Raw genomic sequence first — 20817 nt, 5'->3', positions numbered from 1 at the left:
AAGACCCTGACCTTTCAATGCTGTAACTCTGTCCACATCCTCCGTCTCCCCGCAACTTAGTACTATTCAGTACTTTCAAACATATTAATTTAAATAGGACATTTTCTTGACTTAATTGGATTAAGGTCTGTAGGTTACATTTGCCTCACATTCTTCTAGCTTTAGATGTGGCAGTGGCAATCCCTGAAGTTATGGACTGACTTTGTGTTCTCCTACTCTTACCCAAGGAAAGTATTCCATGAAACCCCCCTAACAAAATTCTTCAAGCTTTCTTCAATGCTAGGTTGAAATACATGTATTTGGGAAATGGCAGAAAATTAGACCTACATGAAATGTATTGTTCCCCTTGTTAATCAACCCCAATCCTGTTCTTAGTACAGTATATTCTTCCCCATTCACTATAGTCCCATTATACAAGGTAATGGGTGAGAAAACCTAATCATTTATCACTTTTATGGTATAGGAACAATGGTGGGGGGGGGGAAATTTTGTGCCAGCGCAACTAAGCACCACTTAATCCTGTTTCATGAATGGAGTGGGATTTAGATGAAGGCAACATCATGGGAAATGCATAAAAAAGGCTGCTGCCAAGATAAGTTTCTGTCATGACTCCCATGCAAATGGGAAGTCCTGTTTCTTGTTGTGAATCCTTCCCCCTGCCCCCAAATACACTTTCTCACACATATACTATTTCAAATAGTTTAATTTTAAAAATATTCTCTTCAGTGCTAAAATATCTCTTTTCTTCCCTGCGTGGCCAGCACTTTTCATGGCAGCAGGGCCCTGATCATGAAGTCAGTTCCACATGCAGATTGTGATGGGGAGGACAGGTCCGCAGAGACTAGAGAGGGCTGGGCGATTGGTGCTAGCTGTGCTAGGTGGCTATTCCACCCCTGAGAAGGGCTGCTCAGAGACAATGCCCCTTTGGTACCTGGGAAGGTATTTTTCACTCCGAGGTCCACGTTTGCCAGACTGCAAAGAAGAGCCCTTTAGCCACCTAGATGCAGCCCAGCCTTCACTTCCTAGAACACCTTCTTAGCTGCAGCACCATTATCCTTCCCTGGAGGGGAAAGTTTTTGCTCCCTCCAGCACTAATGGCTTAACCCCACAACTATTGCACAACATCCCAGGCAGACTTCCACCAGGTCCTGACTCACTTCCAGAGAGAATCCTTCACTGTCTGGAGGAGAAAGGATAAGAAAGGATTTGTGAGCTACCTGTTAAGTGCAGAGAACTCCTCTTTCTTACAGGAACCTTCTTAGCTGCAGTCCCCAAAGCCCACAAAGAGGATAAATAAAAAGTATACAAGAGAGGTTGCAACCACCTCATTCCTTAAGCGTGCAAGTCAAGAGGATGTGGCTGAGAGGAGATTGCACAAAAGGGACAAATCTTAACACAGGATGAACAAAGTTTCATCTGGAGAGGTTATGGAAAGAGCAGGTTGATTCTTGGAGGACACTGCACAGGAGAGAAACACGGAGGTGGAGAAGAATACCAACTTTCAAACAGATTGGTATTTTGAGAGGGAGGGGCAGGTGGAGTTTTCAAAACAACTGCATCACAGGATGAAGCAGACTGACTAGCTCTCAGAAGTTGCATGACATATGGAGTTCTGATCTGCACAAAATCTCTTAAGTGGAGGTGCACCAGAATCTTCTTCCCCTCCGTTCACCTGAAAGAAAGAAAATACATACATACATATATATTTGTTTTCTGAGGTTTTCACGGGTGTTTGTATGTAGGTCTTTGGTTGTTCGGGTTTTCTCCCGTGTAAAATTAGAAGTGTCTTGGCGACGTTTCGACGAAGTCTCATTCGTCATCTTCAGGCTTCAGCTTGAAGATGACACTCATCACCCAAGACACTCATCTCTAGAACAAAACGCTTAGCTGACGAACAACACCTAAAAACCGAACTACACACTCTCACAAACGTACTAACATCCAATGGATTCCAGAGAAATAAGATTACCAAACTAAACCAAAAAGAACCCCCCACTAAAATCCAAGACAGAGAACAAGAAAACGGCACAGCCCTCCTCCCATATATAAAAGGCACCACAGACAGAATCAGCAAGATCCTCCACAAACATAACATCAAGACAGCATTCTGCACAAACCAAAAAATATCCACCATCCTAAGAAACCCCAAAGACAAAATTGAGTTAGAAAATCAAGGAGTATATGAAATCACATGCACCGCCTGCCCCACCACATACATCGGACAAACCAACAGAAGAATAAGTGCACGCATTGAAGAACACAAGAACTCAGTCAAAAAAGAGGAACCAACTTCTTCCCTGGTCCAACACCTTAAAGCCACAGGACACGATATTGACTTTAAAAAGACCAGAACTATCGCCAAAACTGAACACTTCAACAACAGAATAATCAGAGAAGCCATCGAGATAGAAAAACGCCCACACAGCATGAACAAACGAGATGATACCTCCCGCCTACCAGCTATTTGGAAACCCGCCCTTATTGACAAACGAGTCCCTAACACGAGGAATGACACCAGACCCACACTCACGAGGTCCACACAGGATGTCACCACCACACATCCACCCAGAAAGCAGACCCAAACCCACACTGATCAGGAAGCACGACCAAGGACCAGAAGTCAGACCGCAGCTGCAACATTAGCCATTTCAAACCCCTCCAATCCATACATACAGCAGACGGACACCCACTATGAAGATGTAGCACGACCACAAACACGAAGCCAAACAACAGCAATGCAGCTCACCAGCTCAAATCCCCCTGCAACTCAGACTAATTTGAGCACAACCAAACCCCCACCCAAACAGGACACACCCCCAGCCAATCAGAGCACAAAAAAAACCTCCATCCAATCAGAGCACAGCCAAGCTCCCACCCAATCAGTTCAAACCCTCACTAGCAGTTAAAAAGGAAGAAACAGCTGCAATCACACATTGCTCCCAGAAGCACGAAGCTGAAGCCTGAAGATGACGAATGAGACTTCGTCGAAACGTCGCCAAGACACTTCTAATTTTACACGGGAGAAAACTCGAACAACCAAAGACCTACATACATACATACATACATACATACATACATACATATATATGATTAACTGGGTTGTCAATACAGGTAGTCCTTGGTTATGACCATTTGTTCAGCGACTGTTCGAAGTTATAGTGGTGCTGAATGAGTGGTAGTTAAATGGTCCTTGAAATTTCAGCAATACCCCCAATGATCAAAATTTGAATGGTTGGCAGCCTGCGCACATTTATAACGTCAGGGACCACTTCAGCTCCCTGCACCTGTCTGCTTTCCCTCATCTCTGCCCTTTTGGCTGTCCTCCACTCTGCTGCCTCTACTTACCCATCACCCCAGATCCTTTGCCACCCTGTCAGCAACAGGAGGAGGATGACAAAGGTCATCTGGGAGCAGTAGGGACAGTGGGGGAGGGTTGGACAACCAAAAGGGCACAGATAGGAGATAGGTGGGCAGGGTGAATTGAAGCAGAGGTAAGTGCTGCAGGGCAGGAGAAACATGGGGTACTGACCTAGCAATGGTGAGTCTTGGCCTAATGACCAGAGCTACTTGGAAGTGCCATGGTTAAGTGATGTTTCGCCTAACGAATGCTTCACCTAACAATAAAAATTCTGTCCCAACAGGGATGTAACCTGACTATCTTATAGAACATGAACAAAACCTGTTTTACAACGCTGATATGAAAAATGTGGAAGTACTTCCAATGATGTGACCATATCCCTTTCCCAAATGAGATTCGTCCAGAAGTACATAATTAGATTTTCTGAACAGAATGTGGACATTATGAACATTATTCATGCGCTTTGAATAGCCTCTTCTAACTGACTAAACATGAACTTCGTACCTTGCATTCTTGCCAGTATTACAAAAGTTGTTGGCCACCATCTTCTTCTGGGATGTTTCAACTTCCTAGACTAACTTATATCCTGGAATTTCCTGATCCTCAACTATCCATTTAATTTTTCTGAGATCAGCCAAAGTTGGCACCTACTGTGTAAGCAGTTATTAAAACCATTATAATCAAGACTTCCGGTTTGGCACCGTAGGTGATGGCGGTGATCTTTACGATCACCAACCTCTGGATTATGTGGAATCGCTAGGACAGCTTAAATCTGCTGTCCAGCGGTTCGGAAAACCCCTTCTTCGGGAGAAGGAGAAGGTGGTGAGCTGAGGGCAGAGGTTGAATTTCCCTAAAGCCCCTGAGAAAAAAGGGGTTTGAAGGGTTAAGTTCCCTCCAGTAACCCGAAGTGCTCCAGATCCGAGGATTCTTCTGCTTTGGCGGAACCAATCACCACGACCAAACGCCGAGATTTATTTTGGACAATAAAGGATTATACCGGACAGAACGAAAGTGGGAGAACTTTATGCAAGTAGCCAAGCCGATTCCCCGATACTTTGTAACAAGCTTGAAAACAGTAAAAAAATGGAGGCGAATTGTTAACAAGTTAACGAGTGGAAAGCGAAAGCGATACTTTCAGCGTTTGCCGTCTGCAGTTGGTAATTTGCATGTTACTTGCTGCCTTTACTCTTTAACTCTTTGCTGCCTGCTGATAGAATCTAGGGGAGATTTTTAAATACTGCTTTAAAAGACTGTGTTTTTTAGAGGTTAAGAAGATTTAAAGTGAATATTAAGTTGGAAATAAATAAATATATAATTTTATAGAAGATGGCAGCCAAACAATTAAAGTCTACTGTAACAAAGAGCTCTGGAACTTTATCAGCTGGTGCCTCTCCAGCTCATACAGCAGAGACTAGAACATTGAATTTAGAGGCATTACAAGAGAACTTAAAAGGCTTTATAGAAGAAAAATTTAAAGTAATAACTGATGAGATGTCTGAAATGAAAGAGCAGATATCAGAAATTCAAGTGGGAAATAAAGAAGTTAAAGAAGGATTTGTAATGGCAGTACGAAGTTTGGCAACGAATGTGATTTTATTGGAGGAGGAGGTTGAAGAAATTAAGCAACATAATTTAAAATTAGAAAATAAAATGGATGAATTTCAAAGTAAAATGGAAAAAACAGAGGATGAAATAGTTTTGATACAATATAGAAATATGGAATTTGCTCTTAGAATTCGAGGTTTGAAAGAAAATAAGGAAGAGAATTTAAGGGAAATTTTTTCTGAAGTATTTGCTGAGATATTAGCAGCTCGTCCAGCAGATGTGGCTTATCAAATTGATAAAATATATCGTGTGAATTCTTGGATAGCAAGGCAAAAAAAAGTTGCCAAGGGATGTTGTTATTTATTTTACAAACAGAACAGTGAGAAATCAGATTTTGCAAGCTTCATATAAGGGGGAGAAGATTCAGATTGCTGGTCAAGATATTTTGATATTAAAGGAAATTCCACCAAAAATGTTAAGGGCTAGGAAGGAATTTGCCTTCCTGGTGAATGAACTTAAAAAACATCAGATTGAATATAGATGGGATATTCCAACTGGTATAATAGTATATTATGCAGGGAAAGTATATCGTTTCAATACGGTTGGAAAAGCAAGAGAATTTTATGTTGAGGTATTAAAGTTGGAAGTCTTCCCCATTGGAAGCTAGAGGAAGGAGGCTGAAGTGAAGGAAGAGTAGTGAAGCAGGTACAAGAACAGATTGTGATGGAAGAAGATTTATTACAAGTGTTGGAAATACCTACTACGGGTTTACATTCAAAAGAACAAAGGTTGACAAGAGCTGCTGCTAAACGCAAGGAACAAGAGATGAAGGCACAACAACAACTGGCAACTACTACAATGGAAACAGTGGGAGGAGCAAGGCCTAAAGTAAAATGTGATCTGCTGGTGTTCCAAAAGTTTCCTATCTTGGAATGTTAATGGCCTGAACTCACCGTAGAAGAGAAGGAAAGTATTTCATTATTTGAAACAATTTAAAAATGACATTACCTGTTTACAAGAAACACATATTAGATCTTGCTAAATGTTGGAGATGCGATTGTGAAGATGCTACTTATTACCATATATGGTGGACTTGTAAAAAAGTTAAAGCATTTTGGATTAAAGTATGGTGGATCATGCAGAATATTTTGAAAAAGAAGATTAAGTTTACTCGCAGTTCTTTCTACTAGGAATAATTATGGACTACACAGCTATAGAGACTAAATTGATTTTGAACTTAATAACAGACTTTTGATTGCTCAGTATTGGAAGAAAGAAGAATTACCTACAATCGAAGAATGGACACTCAAAGTATCAAATCTGGCAGAGATGACAAAAATCTCCGCTTACTTGAAAGACTATACACTAGAAAAATATATTCTAGAATGGAAAATGTGGATTGATTATATTTAAAATAAGTATCAGATAAAAAAAATATTGAATAGCATATGAGTAAATTTAGGAAATATTTTGTATTAGATATATTTTTGAAGGAGAGGGGAATTGAGAGTGTGACTAAGTGTGGTGTGACTAGAGATTATAATTTAGGAATTATTTTGGATTATGATTGTTAGTTTTGATACCCTGCATTTTGTTCTGGGAAGTCGGGATGGGGGGTGGGGGTAAGGGGAGGGAATTGGGGGTTTGGTAGAGATGGAGTGATGGTTAATGTACAGGGATTATTGAAGAAATATAATTAATGTAGGATCGGGTCTGCATAGTTACCATTTTAGAACGGTGAGGAGGGAGAAAAGAGAGAGTAGGAGGTAGGAAAGAGGAGAAGAGGAAGGAAGAGGGATAGTAGAGGGAGAAGGAAGGTGTAGGGTGGAGGGAAGAGCGGATGTAGATAAGAGAAGGAGAGGAAGGTTTGGAAAGTAAAAGAAGGTAGAAGAGGGAAGAGTGTTAAAAAGGGGGGTGGTGACTGGGCAAGCCCGACTAATTGTATATAACTGTACATTGGATGAATTATTTGATATGATTGTAAAAATAAAACTTTTTATGAAAAAAAAATAAATTAAAACCATTATAATCTAAGTAAGTTTATTTTTTTTCAGGGTAGTAAAAAGATACAAGTCCTCTGAGGTGTAAAATGATGAATTGTTTTTTGCATATTTGAGATTACTACGCATATTTTGGATTTGGGACTGTCTTGCATTATGACTGTCTGGCTGCAGTGCTGCAGATACTCCATCAGTTCCTTGTCCATCGCAGAAAGGATTGCGAAACATGGAAATCAATATTGGTCTTGCTTCAACTTCAGCATTTATGGTTTGTTGAGTGACAGGTTCCCTATCTATGCAGGAAACAAACATGGAGAAACACGAACCCCTGGAAGGTTCCATATTCAAATGGCCATTACTTATTTTATAATCTGACTGTCACTAAGAGTAGTATCACCAACCCAGGAATAGTGTGTGGTTTCATAGAGTTAGCGTTATGGAGCTGTGTAAGCTCTATATCCCTTTTGAATGGAAGCAAGTAAGTGTTTTCAACTGATATTTGAATAAGACTATCAAGAATACGTGTATGATTCTATTATTGTTTTTGTACCACAGGATCTGTCAGTCTCTTTGCTAAATGAGGTTTCTTTTCCATTTTTTTAGGCTACATGTTTATAGTAACCAAAGAATACAAAGTATAATATGTGTCCAAGATGTGACTGTCATCTAGTGCTTCGCTGCATGGTACCTGTCATAATGCAGAAATATTTGCTCTTCTGAAAATCTTATGTTTCCTTGCCTTTTGGACCTCCCAAACAGGAGATATTGTAGTTATTACAGATGAACAAAAGCAGGGTCTTCAAATCCTTCAGATTCTTGGTCAAAGGAATGCTCAGTTCAACAAAAAAAAATTTAAAAAAATCCTATCCAGTATATTATGAAGGCTTCAGCCTTAAAATATACTAGGATATTGATTTGCAAATACATTATTAGTTACCAATGTTGTTGTTTTTTTAATTTGTTGTTGTTGCTGCTGTATCAGAGGAAATCCATAGTGCAGCAGTCTCCAACCTTTCCGGTTTTGTGGACTGGCAAAGTGGGGGGAGAAGGGATGGTTCCATGCTCACCTGCCTGCTGTGCGTGCAAGTGGAGCTGTGTGCTTGCCTGCTGCCATGGCCCGGTTCTGAATGGGCCTCAGCCCGGTAGTGGGCCATGGCCTAGGGGTTGGGGACCCCTGCCATAGCAGTTTCAGTAGAAAAATAATTGCCTGCCAGATCTGCAAAGTCATGTTTAACGGACTTTTCTTTCTCCCCACTCCTTGCTTATGCAAAAAGCACAGGCTGCAGAAATGTGTATCAGCCACTCTTGATTAAGCTACATCTCAGAGGTGGAACATCTGAAGGACTGCATTTGACCTGGAGAGCTATTCAGGGCTGGACCTGCTTAGTACTTGGATGGAAGAACTTCAGGGAATACCTGGGAGACTAGGCTGTCCTGAGAAGTAGTGAAAACATCTTAGAAAAAGGCAATTACTAAGGGAGATGGCTGTATCCATCAAGATGCTAGAAATCAAGCTGGACGTGACAGAGATTTTGCTTTAGATTGTAACACATGGAAAATAAATGTAGCTAATCAATTTTCTGATTACCGTGTTTTTTGGAGTATAAGACACACTATACCTTTTTTGGTGAGGAAAACAAGAAAAAAAATCTGCCTCTGCCTCCCACCAATTTTGCCTCTTTGCAACAAACAGCCTGCTTTACTTTCATTTTCGTCTTCAGCATAGCTTGATTAGCACAAGAAAAAAAATCTGCTCTCAGCAATTTACCTCCTTGCAGCAAGCAGCAGAGGCCCGCACAGCAATAGGCAATGGCAATCCCTGCAGCCTGAAATAGCTGAGAGTCGGAGACAATCAACATGTGCTAATTAGGCTGTTCTGAAGCTGAAATGGGCTGTTTCTTCTTGCTGCTTGCTGCAAGGAGGTAAATTGCTGGGAGGCAGAGGCCAAAGGGTGGGGCTGGTGGGTGGGCACTGCTACATTCAGTGTATAAGACACACATCCAAATTTTCACCCCCTTTTAGGTGGGAAAAAGATGTGTCTTATACTCCGAAAAATACGGTAAATTCATGGCCTGGCTAGGAATTCTGAATGTCCAGACAGAAATGTCTGAATATTAATTCTACATGCTGCTAAAGATGTGGGTCTGAAGCTGCCTTAGAAAGCTGTTGCCTATTTCATAGGCCTTACCTGAGCCTTGAGTTTTACTGGCTCTTCTTTTGTGAGGGTTGGAGGCTCATCAGCTACTTCTGATGGAGGGAGAGCAGGTTCTAAAAGTTAACAAGAAAGAAGGGTCAATGACACTTCAAGATTTTTATTGAACTGGCTATTCAATATTTTGCAGAAGTCGAAAATAGCAAGGACAGTATGCCATTACTACTGAAGCCCCTTACCAGGAATGCTACATAATATGTCAGGCCTGTCTCAGCGGCCATGGGAATGGGTTTTTGTGGTGCCACAACTCCTTAGCCAAACGACTCACCTTCCAAGGGCTCCTGTCCCAGCGTGGGTGGCTGTGAATCATCAGTGCGGAAGTCAGAAGTTTGGCTAGGGCTCATGGATTCACTCTGTTGCAGACTGGGACTGGAAGCAGCACTACTGTCTGCCTTTAGCTGATAGGTGTCTGAAAGGGAGCTCTGATTGCTGTTCTCATCTGGAGAAACCAAACAGAAAAAAAAACACTTTTCAGTGAACTGAAACCAGAAGCAGCACTGCAGGTGTATCTGCAAGATAATAACTGGAACGAAACTCAGATTTTCAAATGGTTTGGAACTAGTCAGAGAAATACTCAGAGAGAGCCAGGACCAAGGGATGGTTTTAGGTCTACTACAGTTCTCTAACAGAGTAGAAAGACAATTGAACACAAAATCCCATTTCATGAGAATCTTTAGGTTTTGTGTTAAAATCAAATTCAAGTTTCTAAGATTTATGGACTGAAGGGATCTTCCCAAGTTTGCTGAAATACCAGAAACAAAGTGAACATTATTTCCAATAGCTGGAGGCAGAAATTCTGTTTTTCCTATAATCTATTGATGACAAACAAAGCCAGATTAAATTTCAAAACTTTTTACATTAAAATAGCAATTTTTGATCTTTGGTTATATAATTAATTTAAGTTGCACAAATCTCAAAAATGTTTTCTTGACATTATTTGCAAAAGTATGTGAGCATACAGAATTAAACGGCTGGAAGGGACCCTGGAGGTCTTCTAGGCTAACCCCCTGTCCAAGGCAGATCTTACTGTATTCTGGACAAATGGCTGTCCAATCTTTTCTTGAAAACCTCCAGCTACGAATTACTCCAATTCCGGAAAGCAAGCTGTTCCACTGATTCTTCTTACTATCAGGAAACTTCTGTTCCACGTTGGATCTTTCTTTGATAAGTTTCCACCCATTGCTTCTAGTCTTGATTTCAGGTGCTTCGGAAAACTAGTTGATGCTTTTCTCCTGGTGACTCCCCCTCAAGTATCACAAGACAGCTATTCCGTCACACCTAACGCTTCTCTTTTGTTAGGATAGACATAATTTGATCCCTTAATTGTTCATCATACAGCCTCCAGACCCTTTATCATCTTTGTTGCCCTTCTCTTTCTGCACTCCTTCTATGGTCTCAGCATTGTTTCTGTATCATGGTGACCAGAATTGGACAGAGTATTCCAAATGTGGCTTCACTAATGCCGTATAGAGCAGCACTATCATTTCTTGTGATCTTGATACTATCCCTTTGTTGATGCAGCCTAGGACTGCATTCGCTTTTTTGGCAGCTGCAAAACACTTATGTAATGGTCCATTAGGACACCAAAATCTCTTACACAGTTGAACCAGGTTACCACCTATTCTATACCTGTGCATTTGGTTTTTCTTGCCTAAGTGCAGGGATATTATATTATCGTAACATGGTTTGAAAGACGGGTACATCTAGCCCAGTATCAGCCACTTTGACTAGCAATGTCTTGCCATGATTTGAAACAGGGATGCTGCTTTCTTAATTCTGTTATGTAGTAATGATGCCTCAGGCTCTTACAAGACCTCTTTGCCAGTGCTTGCAGAGCCATGACTTTTCTGCTTTATCAATATGCAAGAAAGACCTGAAGTCTAATCACCTTGGAATTCCAGGAGAAGGGAAGAATTGGCTGTACTTTCAGCTGGATAGCCATTTGGTTCTGGGACAGCAGCAGTACCACTGGATTTGGACTTCTCTTTCTTGAAATGAGAAAGAAGGCAGTGAGTTTTGTAGCTAGTGTGCAAAAGAAATATCTCCAACCACATATATGCACCCTCTACAATTACCAATTGGAGCAGATTGGGCTTCAGAGGCCACCAGTAGACTCAAAGGATTCTCCATGAGGAAAGCAAGGCCCCCTTATCTGAAATGTGATATGCCTTTGAAGAATTAAGCATGAGAGCTACAGCTTTGCTATCATCTATTAAGAAGGCTTTAAATATTGCTCTCTCTTCCTCATCACAGATCCAAGTCGTCATTTATTTAAAAACTGTACTGCGTATGGCCACCCAATTCACTCTGGGTGATTCTACCAGTGACTTACAGACATAAATATCTCAAATACAAAACCCAATAAACCTCTGCCTCCCTACCAATACCAATCAAACAAACCACTATATCACCCTGGGGTCCCCAGGCCCATTGGCAAAAGCAGGTCTTCAGGACCCTTCAGAACAGTATCAATTTGGGGGCCAATCTTATCTTCACAGGGATGATGTTCCACAGGGAGGGAACCATAACAGAGGAGGCCCTTCTTCACAGTCCCACTAGATGAACCTCCTTAAGAAAGGGGACTCATAACATACCCTGCCTCCCCACTCTGATGGGTCAGATGGAGGTAGCTGGGAAAGGATGGTCCTTGCAAATATACCAAAGCAGACAGAATTTATTTCTGATTCATTTTTAATTTCCTTCAGAGAGGCAGGAAGTCTATTGAAAATGAACTGACATCTGTCATGCTACCATAAGGATTGCATTTTTGTTTGTAGGAAGGGAGAGTAAAAGTAGCATATTGCTCATTCTGTCAGGTGCGCCAGTTCTTGCTTCATGTTGGAGAATAGCCCAACCCCCCCCTCTCCCCCCCAAGCAGGCACTGTTCCTTGAAGCTCTCATCCCTCACCTCTTTGCTATCAGCCACAGGCACCCACTTGAATATCCGCAGAGATGTGTCTCCTACTGTTACCCATTTCTTCTCCCTGCATCAAAGCATGAATGAGATTAGATACAGTCAAGCAACCTCCTTCCCCAGCTACAATTTACAGGATTGGCTTAGGTAAACAGTGAAGTTATTTCAGTTTTATTGGGTTTTCTGCTTTTTTTCTTAAGCTCTACTGAGGCCAAGGCGAAATTGTACAACATAGTATGCCTTCTCCCCTTTGGGGTGGGGGGGAAGGTGAATTATAGTAATCTGTGTTCAGAACTATGAATGAAACAAATCACTTAGCTCAGGAATAAATAACATTTCGGAATCCAAACTCTATACTTAGCCTTTGAGTGGGGTTCAAGGGGCCATATAATAAAAAATAGGCAGGGTCATGTCAAAAATGAAGCAATTTAATTTAAGGTATGTTAAGTTACATATGGATAATAAAACAACTTCTCAGACTAACATTATTTGTTTTTTAATACATTAATAATTATAATGTAGTGGCAGCTTTTGGAAGGCCTGTTAGGGATGCACCCAAGCTTTCAGAGATTGCACAGGCCAGAGCTGTAAAACAGCATTAAAAAATACTGTAGAGAAAAAAATAATAGCTGAAAACAAAATTGTATCTTCAATCCATTTAATATAATCTGCTGGTCTGTACTAAAGGATTTACAATAAGCACAAGACTAATCTTTTTGCATGTTTCCTACAGCTATCACTCTTACTGTAGCTATTGTGGGGAACCACAAGAGTTCTCAAGTACACAGATAAGCTGAAGAAGTTATTTTCTCAGAATCTCAAGTTGTTTACAGCTTTAAATACCAACACCATTTGATAAGAAACTGAACTTCTACAATACTAACCTTTGATACTTGGCAATCCTGTTACTTCTCTACCATTCTTTCTTTGCCATTGTTCAATATCTTTCAACAGATGATGAACTTAACTTATGCATCAGTAATGTCTAAAGTTTTGTAACAGCAGCTAGAAATTGTATTCACATAACATAAAAAAACAATTCAGCCCATATAAATGCTTTCAAACTACTTCCCAAAGCAAAATATATCAACCATGTTATATCTTACTGTGATGACGTTCATACCATGTTAAGACATAATGGAATTTATTTAGTCCTGACACAGCCATTACTGATTTTAAAGCACGTTTTATGGTTTAGCATGTTGTGTGAAGCAATTTAAGCATTTTTTCAAAAAAAGGCTGGTTCTGACAGGCTTGGCTCCTTTTTCTTTTGCTGCTAACTTAGAAGAGAAAATATTTTTTACTACTTTGGTGCTATTTTACCAATTTTCACTTGTTTATAGCATGTTCCATTCTTTTTTCTTGTCTTTTAACCCAACATCCAAGATCATGGTGTATGTAGACGCTGGGGTTTTGAGCTCCTGGTGTTATAGTGGACTGAGTGGGCAAAAACTTGTCTATACCCATGGGGAATTACTAAAGATTTGGATTTTTCTGGTCAACTAGATATTACCAGCGACTTCCAGTGGTCTCATAATATACCGAGTGATATCGTAAGACTGCCACACTCTACACGGATCATTGGTGGGCCTGGGAGGTGGCATCGACAGCGAAGAGAGAGGAAGCAGAAATGGGGATGCAGAACTGGTTTGCTAGCTCAGTTACGGAAGCAGCCTCACAGACCAGCATTACCAAGTATTTTTCTAACCAATGTTAGATCCTTTTCAACAAAACTGATAAACTAGAGCTATGGATGGTGGCGAATAAGCTCATTCGCGACTGCTGTGTGAGGATTATCAGAGACCTGGCTTCATCCACTTGTACCGGACGTGTCAGTGGAGCTAACTAACCGCACCACACACCTCCTCAACAGAAACGGCAACTCTTGTAAAAGCAAAAGTGGAGGACTTTGTATTTACACACATAATGACTGGTGTACTAACAGTAGAGTTGCTTATACACACTGTTCTCCAGATGTGGAATACTTAACTGTCAATTGTCGGCCATTTTATTTATCTAGAGAGATTTCTGTTATAGTTATCACCGCTGTCTATATTCCACCTGATGCAAATGTTAGCACGGTGCTCTCCAAGTTACATGATGCCATTGAGAGGCAGTAGCAAACTTACCCTGAGGGCGCTTTTGTCATGGCTGGGGATTTTAATCAAGCCTGTCTACAGTCTGTTCTTCCTAAGTTTGTGCAGTATGTGCAGTGTACCACCAAAGGTAAGAACACTTTAGATCAGATGTATTCAAACTTAAGACAGGCATATAGAGCAATCCCACTCTCCCATCTGGATACGTCTGACCAAATCTCTCTGCTATTGTGCCCAAAGTATATCCCACTTAGGAAAAGGATATGGCCAGTCAGGAAAACTGTTAAAATCTGGCTGGAGGGAGCACTCTGCCAGTTGCAGGACTGCTTTGAGACTACTGAGTGGAGTATATTTGAACATTTGGAGCTGCAAGAATTCACTGATGCTGTACTCTCTTACATTATAAAACATGCACAGAAAATGAACAGTGAATGAACAGTGAATAAGTGCATTACAGTTTACAGTAATCGTAAACCCTGGATACCAGCAGAGGTACAATCACTTCTGAGAGCCCAAAACTCCATCTTCAAGGCAGGAAACAAAGACAAATACAATGAGGCCAGGGCAAACTTGAGGAGAGGCATTAAAGTGGCTAAACAGGAATACAAAGAAAAAGTAAAGAAGCATCTGGCAGATAATAACCCAAGACAGGTGTGGCAGGGGTTGCAACATCTATTGCAATTATAAGGGAAATACAATGAAAACAGCCAACGCTGATGGCCTGCTGGTAGAGGAGCTGAATAACTTCTTTGCCCACTTTAAGGTTAAAAGACCTATCTCTGTGGCTCTAGCTCAAAGGGCCTCTAATCTCCAGTCACTCACCCTGCATGAACATCAAGTGAGAGCTGTGCTGAAGGCCGTAAATCCCAATAAAGCTGCAGGTCCAGACAGAGTGCTGGGGAAAGTGGTAAAAACCTGTGCTGACCAATTAACAGGGGTCCTGACAAGGATTTTTAACATCTCCCTGCAATTGGCTAGAGTTCCATCTTGCTTGAGAGCAGCCACAATCATTCTAGTTCCGAAGAAAGCAGCCATAAACAGCCTAAATGACTGTCGACATATTGCACTGATGTCTATAGTGATGAAGTGCTTTAAGAGACTGGTTCTACAACACCTCAGGTCCTGTCTTCCACTAACTTTTGATCAACACCAGTTTGCTTATAGAAGCAACAGGTCAACAGAAGACGCCGTCGCCACTGCTTTACATACTGCATTGAGACACCTCAAGAAATCTGGGAACTATGTCAGAATGCTTTTTATAGACTATAGCTCGGCCTTTAATACCATCTTACCAGGCATTCTCATTGAAAAGCTGACTGACCTGAATTTCCCTCCCCTCATTTGTGACTCATTTGTGACTTCCTGATGGACCATCCACAAACAGTAAGGAATGGGTCTCTGATATCTTTCATCCTGAAGCTCAGCACAGGTTCCCCACAGGGCTGCGTGCTCAGCCCCTTCCTGTACTCGCTGTATACATATGACTGCATATCCTCGAATCCATCTAACATCATAATAAAGTTTGCAGATGAGACAACGGTGTTGAGGCTTATAACTGGAGGGGATGAATCAACAAACAGGGAAGAAGTCCAGAAGGTATCCATATAGTGTTCAAAAAACAACTTACATCTAAATACTAGCAAAACAAAGGAGATGGTGCTAGATTTCCAGAAGCATAGAGAGGAACCTGTCCCACTATATATCGAGGGGGGCTGCGTGGTGAGGGTTTCCTCTTTTAAATTCTTTGGAGTGCTCATTAGTCAAGATTTCACCAGGAAAAACAACATTTCCCTTGTGGTTAGTAAGGCTCAACAGAGACTTCATTTCCTTAGAGTCCTGCGGAAAAATCAGGTGAAACAACAGCTGATGACTTCTTTCTATCGTTCTACAATAGAAAGTGTCCTCGCATACTGTTATAACAGTATGGTATGCTGGTTTATCAGCTGCGGACAGGAAGGCACTACAGAGAGTGATCAATTCAGCACAAGAAACCATTGGTTGCCCTCTAACACCATTAGATGACATCGCCAGATCTCCCTGTTTCAGCAGGGTAAGGAAGATCCTTAGGGATGATTCACACCCTGGCCAGTGTCTCTTTTCGCTTCCACCATTGGACAGAAGACATCAAAGCATTGCCAGCCTGGCACAGGTTTAAAAACAGCTTCTACCCATGGGCTGTCAGACTCTTAAATACAATCACAATCACTCCACGCACATATGTAAATGTATGACTAGTCTTTCCCCCCCAATTACTAGTATAGGGATTATTCTACTTATATAGGGATTATTCTCTATACTATTTATGTTGTTTTGTATTTTCTGTTATGGATTGCACCAGGGAGGCTAAACCAATTTTGTTATATATATTATGTACAATGACAATAGAGGCTATGCTATACTATCTTAGGAATTCTATCGCGAAAGCATAATATTCATTAAACTGATCAATGAACTGCTCAATTCCAGCCACTTTTTTTTGTAGCCAAAACATGTGATGCCAGACCACAGGAATCTGAATTTATTCCCATTCCTACCCCCACCCCAAATTTATCCATTCATTGTTTTCAAGCAGTAACCAAGTTAGAAATCAATTTCTCTATCCCACTCCGGTAAAATTGTATCTGTATGACCCAACTTTTAAAAAAATGTATCTGCATCTAGGTTACCAGTGAAATGAATCAGACAAAGTTCATTTAAAGTGCTCCGTTATATAATCTGAGCCATGGGAATACCCTCTTGTTTTTAATAGCAGCCAGCCAAAACAATAACAGCCACCACTTTTAAGGAGTATATCAATAGCCAATCCTCAGTTGTTTATCTTTAGATCCTGAGGTTCAGATGCAACTTGCTACATCAGACCAAATACTATGCAACTGTAGAAGCAACATAAACCAGACCCTGAACAATCCCATCTCTGCAACCCAGGAAGAACATGGCTCTCATATACTGCCCCAAAAACATACCAGCTGCATTGCTTGTTTCTCCTTATCAGAATTCTGAGCTCCAACAAGGAAAATAATGTGTTGGCCAAAATAATCATTGATTGGCTGGAAGACTTGTGTGTAGATATGGATCATACATAACACATGTCCTAATACAAATTAGTCAGACATCCCCATCTGCCAAAACAGGGCAGGAAGACATTCCATCTGAGGTGTTATCAAATCTCATATTCTGTGGTAGACCGTCTCTAAAAGATGGAGGCTCTGTTTCTCACCTCTGAAATATGGAGAGGCTACTACTGGCCTACCTTTCAAGGTTATTGCACAGATTGCTAACGTCACACAATTACAGGTTTTTAAAAATCGAGATGGGCTGAAATCCTCTTCCCCGTCTTGTTTATGCATACAAAACTTGTGCGGCAAACAAGCAGAAATCTCCTTCCTGCCCGCACCCACCTCCAAGCAGCTAGATGAGGCAGGCAGCTGCAGGTAGGCCCGCCAATCCCTATAGCAACCCGGCTCCCTACTTTTTTAGCTCCCCTGGGATTCGACTGGTGTAGCGTCACGTCAATCTAAACTATGTGACAGGTCCCACTGCCTGCACTACAAATCGCACAGCTCCCCGCACCCGGCCACTTCAGTTGTTACAACGTGATTGGCCGTTTCGCAAAAGCCCCACCCACCAAAATAAACGCCTGCCACCAGTTGGCTGCTTAGCTGTCACCAAGGCCGCATTCGGCGGGGATTGGTTGACCCCTTATCAGACCCCTCCCCCCACGACCCCTCCCTTCTGTCCCTCACCATTTGCGAACGCGCTCGATCGCCGCCATGACTTTTTTGATGTCATCCTTGGCGCGGCTGCGGGTCTCTGCCCGCACTGAGCGGCCCGACATGGCGCCTGTGGCCCCAGCAGCCCCAGATCCCGCAGCAGCCGGTGTGCCCACACGCGCATGCGCGTGCCGCCCCTCTACCTCCGTGCGTAACGCGTCAGCGCCCCGCCTGAGGAAGAGTAGGGGCTCCTTCAGCGCATGCGCGAGGCGGTTTCATGTGCCCCGTGTGTAGGGGAGGTGCGAAGCGAGTTCTGGATTCTCCTTTGTAACGGGGCAGGAGTTCTGTATGGCTTCAGAAGAACTTGTTTTGCTATGCTATTGATTTATTTTAGATATAATCAGGGGAAAATACAGTTATACAGTTTCATAAAGCGATTGCATGCCATTTATATAAGGGAAAGTAACAGAAACAGCTGTAATAGAGGGTCTACTTTGGATTCTTAAGTCCTGACTTCAAATCGTAGGTACAAATGCAGAAAGTCTTTCTTTTAGGGCAGATAAATGTTTCCTTTGAGCCTTCGCTGTGATATCTTGTGGATTTGGTAGCTTTTTAAATTTTTCCCAAACTAGCCTAGTTCTGGGATTTCCTGAGGGTCTCCCATCCAAGTGTTCATCAGGATAAATCCAGATTAACTTTTCAAAGATAAAACTGCTTTTTAGATTTCTATTGCTGTTTGTGTTGCATTTTGGCATCAGATGCTAAAGGGACAGTTGGGTTGTCACATTGAATCATGTATTACGGGAACTATTTAGCCTGGTCAGTAGTATTTGAGGATTCACTTCTTGTATCCAGAAAGTTGGGCTATGTGGACCAGTGCTATGACTTGGTAGAAGGTTCTATGTTTCTAAATTATGAAGGTGACTTGGCTTACATAATTCACATATCATAGAACTTTTTAGAGACTGCTACATAAGGGGAAAACATAATTTGAAGACATATAGGTTTATTTAACTATTTGCTTAATAGTAAGTCTTAAATATTAAAAGTAAGGTTCATGAAATAAACTATAGTGCTCTGGTTCACATATAACATTAAGCCAAAACATTAAACCAAAAACAAATATACTATGTAATGTTTGTATCCAACCATAATGGTAGCTGATTTAGTTCTAATTACTGGAGCACTATGAGGTCCATACACCATGTTTATTGAACCTGACAAGCTTGTTGTACAGCCCCCTCCATCTAAAGCACTCTAGATATATGGTGGCTATACCCACTAATATAAAAATGTGGGAATTGTAATCCTAATACATCTAAATACAGCACTTTAGGGATGGTTTGAGATACAGCAAATATCTGCAAACTAGAAGTCAACAATTAAGGCAGCTTTAGAACCAATAGACTGAATATGCATTACACAGTATCTTATTTCTGTTGTGGCATATTCTGGGTTTGTAGTTATCCTTTAGAGTTGTGATGGCGAACCTGTGGCGCGCAGAGTCCTCTCTGCGGACATGCCAGCCGTTGCCCCAGCCCAGCCCAGCTCCACTGCACATGTACATGGGCCTTCCGCTGGTCAGCTGGTCTTCAGGTCTCTGCCGCGCATGCACAGGCGGGGCACATGCACAGGAGGGTGCTTGCATTGCATTTTGGGGATCTGGCACATGTGTGCATTTGTGCTTGTGTGCGCTTTGGGCACTCGGCACCAAAAAGGTTAACCACCACTGCCTTAGAGCAAGGATGTCAAACTGGTGGCCCGTGGCCTGGATCCGTCACATGCAGGCCACGCCCACCCCAGCTCCGCAAAGGGGAAAAACATCGCAATACATCACGTGATGCCACGAGTTTGACACCCGTGCCTGAGTCACTATGAGGAAACAATATGCACATTGTACCTTGGTTATCTTTAGGTCCTTAACCTAATAATATGATATGGTCCACAGAGATTCTTAGCTATAAAGCTGCCAGAGGGGATGGGAATCTAATCTAGGAAGATATTTCTTATATTGTAGCCAACAGAGGAACGTAGTAATCTAATTAAGTAAGCAAATCTGAGCTTAGTGAAGGTAATATTAGCTTTCCAGTAATCCCATATTTGAAAGATAGAGGTACAGACATCTTCCAAGTTGAGCTTCATTCTTGGTGACTTTATTATAGTTTTCATTGGGAATAGCATGGAAATGACTTGCCATTGCTTTTTCATGAGATACTTTTTTTCAATTTCTCTGTCTGACCTCCTGTACTTTTCTTTCTTGAAGATACCACTTAAGTCCAACACTATGTAGCTTTTTGAAATCAGTGAAGGTCAGCTCAGTGCTGTCTACATCTACTCACAAATAAAAGCCTCTGAGTTACCTGGAAGTTAACCCTATCTACACATCCCCAATAAGTGAAATATTTTGAATTATTTGATAATTGAGATGATTGAATAATTTTAATAATTTTGAATTCTTGACATACTACGATTTATGATTTGTATCTATTCTTTTTCCCCACAAAATTCTTCAAATTAAAATTCCAGAAAGGTCTTTAGTTAGTTTAGAATGCATTCCTTGATAACATAACATAATAACAGAGTTGGAAGGGACCTCGGAGGTCTTCTAGTCCAACCCCCTGCCTAGGCAGGGGGTTGGACTTCACTTTACTTTGGACATGGTTTTAACAGTGAATGATTTTATCAGTTGTTTCAACTCTGTATGATCAAGTATAAGACAATAAAAACAAGGAGAAATAGGCTGAAAAACAGCTTCTATCCTGGAGCAGTAACTATGTTGAATTCTACTGTATAGTGCAATATTAATGCAGTATCAGGGGTTTTCAAGTCAATTGTGTAGAATGTGTGTTTTATTTTTATATAGTTTTATGTATGATGTACACTGAAGATGGCATTTAATTTCGTTGTACAAGGTGCAATGACAATAAAATAAACTTAACTTACAGAATGTGAATAATTTTTAATTCTTTGTGCTATATATTA

The 20817-nt window shown here is 41.3% G+C and overlaps 1 protein-coding gene across 2 annotated transcripts; it reads right to left on the bottom strand.

The window, feature by feature from the left end:
* Positions 1 to 687: 687 nt before the first annotated feature.
* Positions 688 to 18056, bottom strand: BCL7B (BAF chromatin remodeling complex subunit BCL7B). 2 transcript variants are annotated; one of them, XM_058164576.1, is made up of 6 exons: positions 17869 to 18053; positions 12024 to 12099; positions 11004 to 11103; positions 9384 to 9554; positions 9092 to 9171; positions 688 to 1672 (listed from the first exon to the last, which is right to left on the bottom strand). In XM_058164576.1, exons 1-6 carry the CDS (start codon positions 17958 to 17960, stop codon positions 1580 to 1582), a joined length of 612 nt encoding a protein of 203 aa, XP_058020559.1. In that variant the 5' UTR covers positions 17961 to 18053; the 3' UTR covers positions 688 to 1579. The 2 variants fall into 2 exon arrangements, with proteins under 2 accessions (XP_058020559.1, XP_058020560.1); XM_058164577.1 differs by lacking the exon at positions 688 to 1672 and adding an exon at positions 6809 to 7196 and having other exon boundaries at positions 17869 to 18056.
* Between the last annotated feature and the right edge of the window lie 2761 nt (positions 18057 to 20817).

Source organism: Ahaetulla prasina, chromosome 1 (assembly GCF_028640845.1).
Source record: "Ahaetulla prasina isolate Xishuangbanna chromosome 1, ASM2864084v1, whole genome shotgun sequence".
Lineage (NCBI taxonomy): Eukaryota > Metazoa > Chordata > Lepidosauria > Squamata > Colubridae > Ahaetulla > Ahaetulla prasina.
The sequence above is the reverse complement of the archived record's forward strand: the minus strand, read 5'-3'. Positions and strand labels throughout refer to the sequence as shown.

Bases quoted from the DNA above. Each gene is read 5' to 3' on its own strand.
- BCL7B (XM_058164576.1), bottom strand. From the start codon at position 17,960: ATGTCGGGCCGCTCAGTGCGGGCAGAGACCCGCAGCCGCGCCAAGGAT. The intron at 11,104-12,023 runs GTGAGGGATGAG...TCTCATTTCAAG, and splicing joins CTGTGGCTGATAGCAAAGAG to AAAGAGAAGTCCAAATCCAG. The intron at 9,555-11,003 runs GTGATTAGACTT...TGGTTTCTCCAG, and splicing joins CCTTCTCCTGGAATTCCAAG to ATGAGAACAGCAATCAGAGC.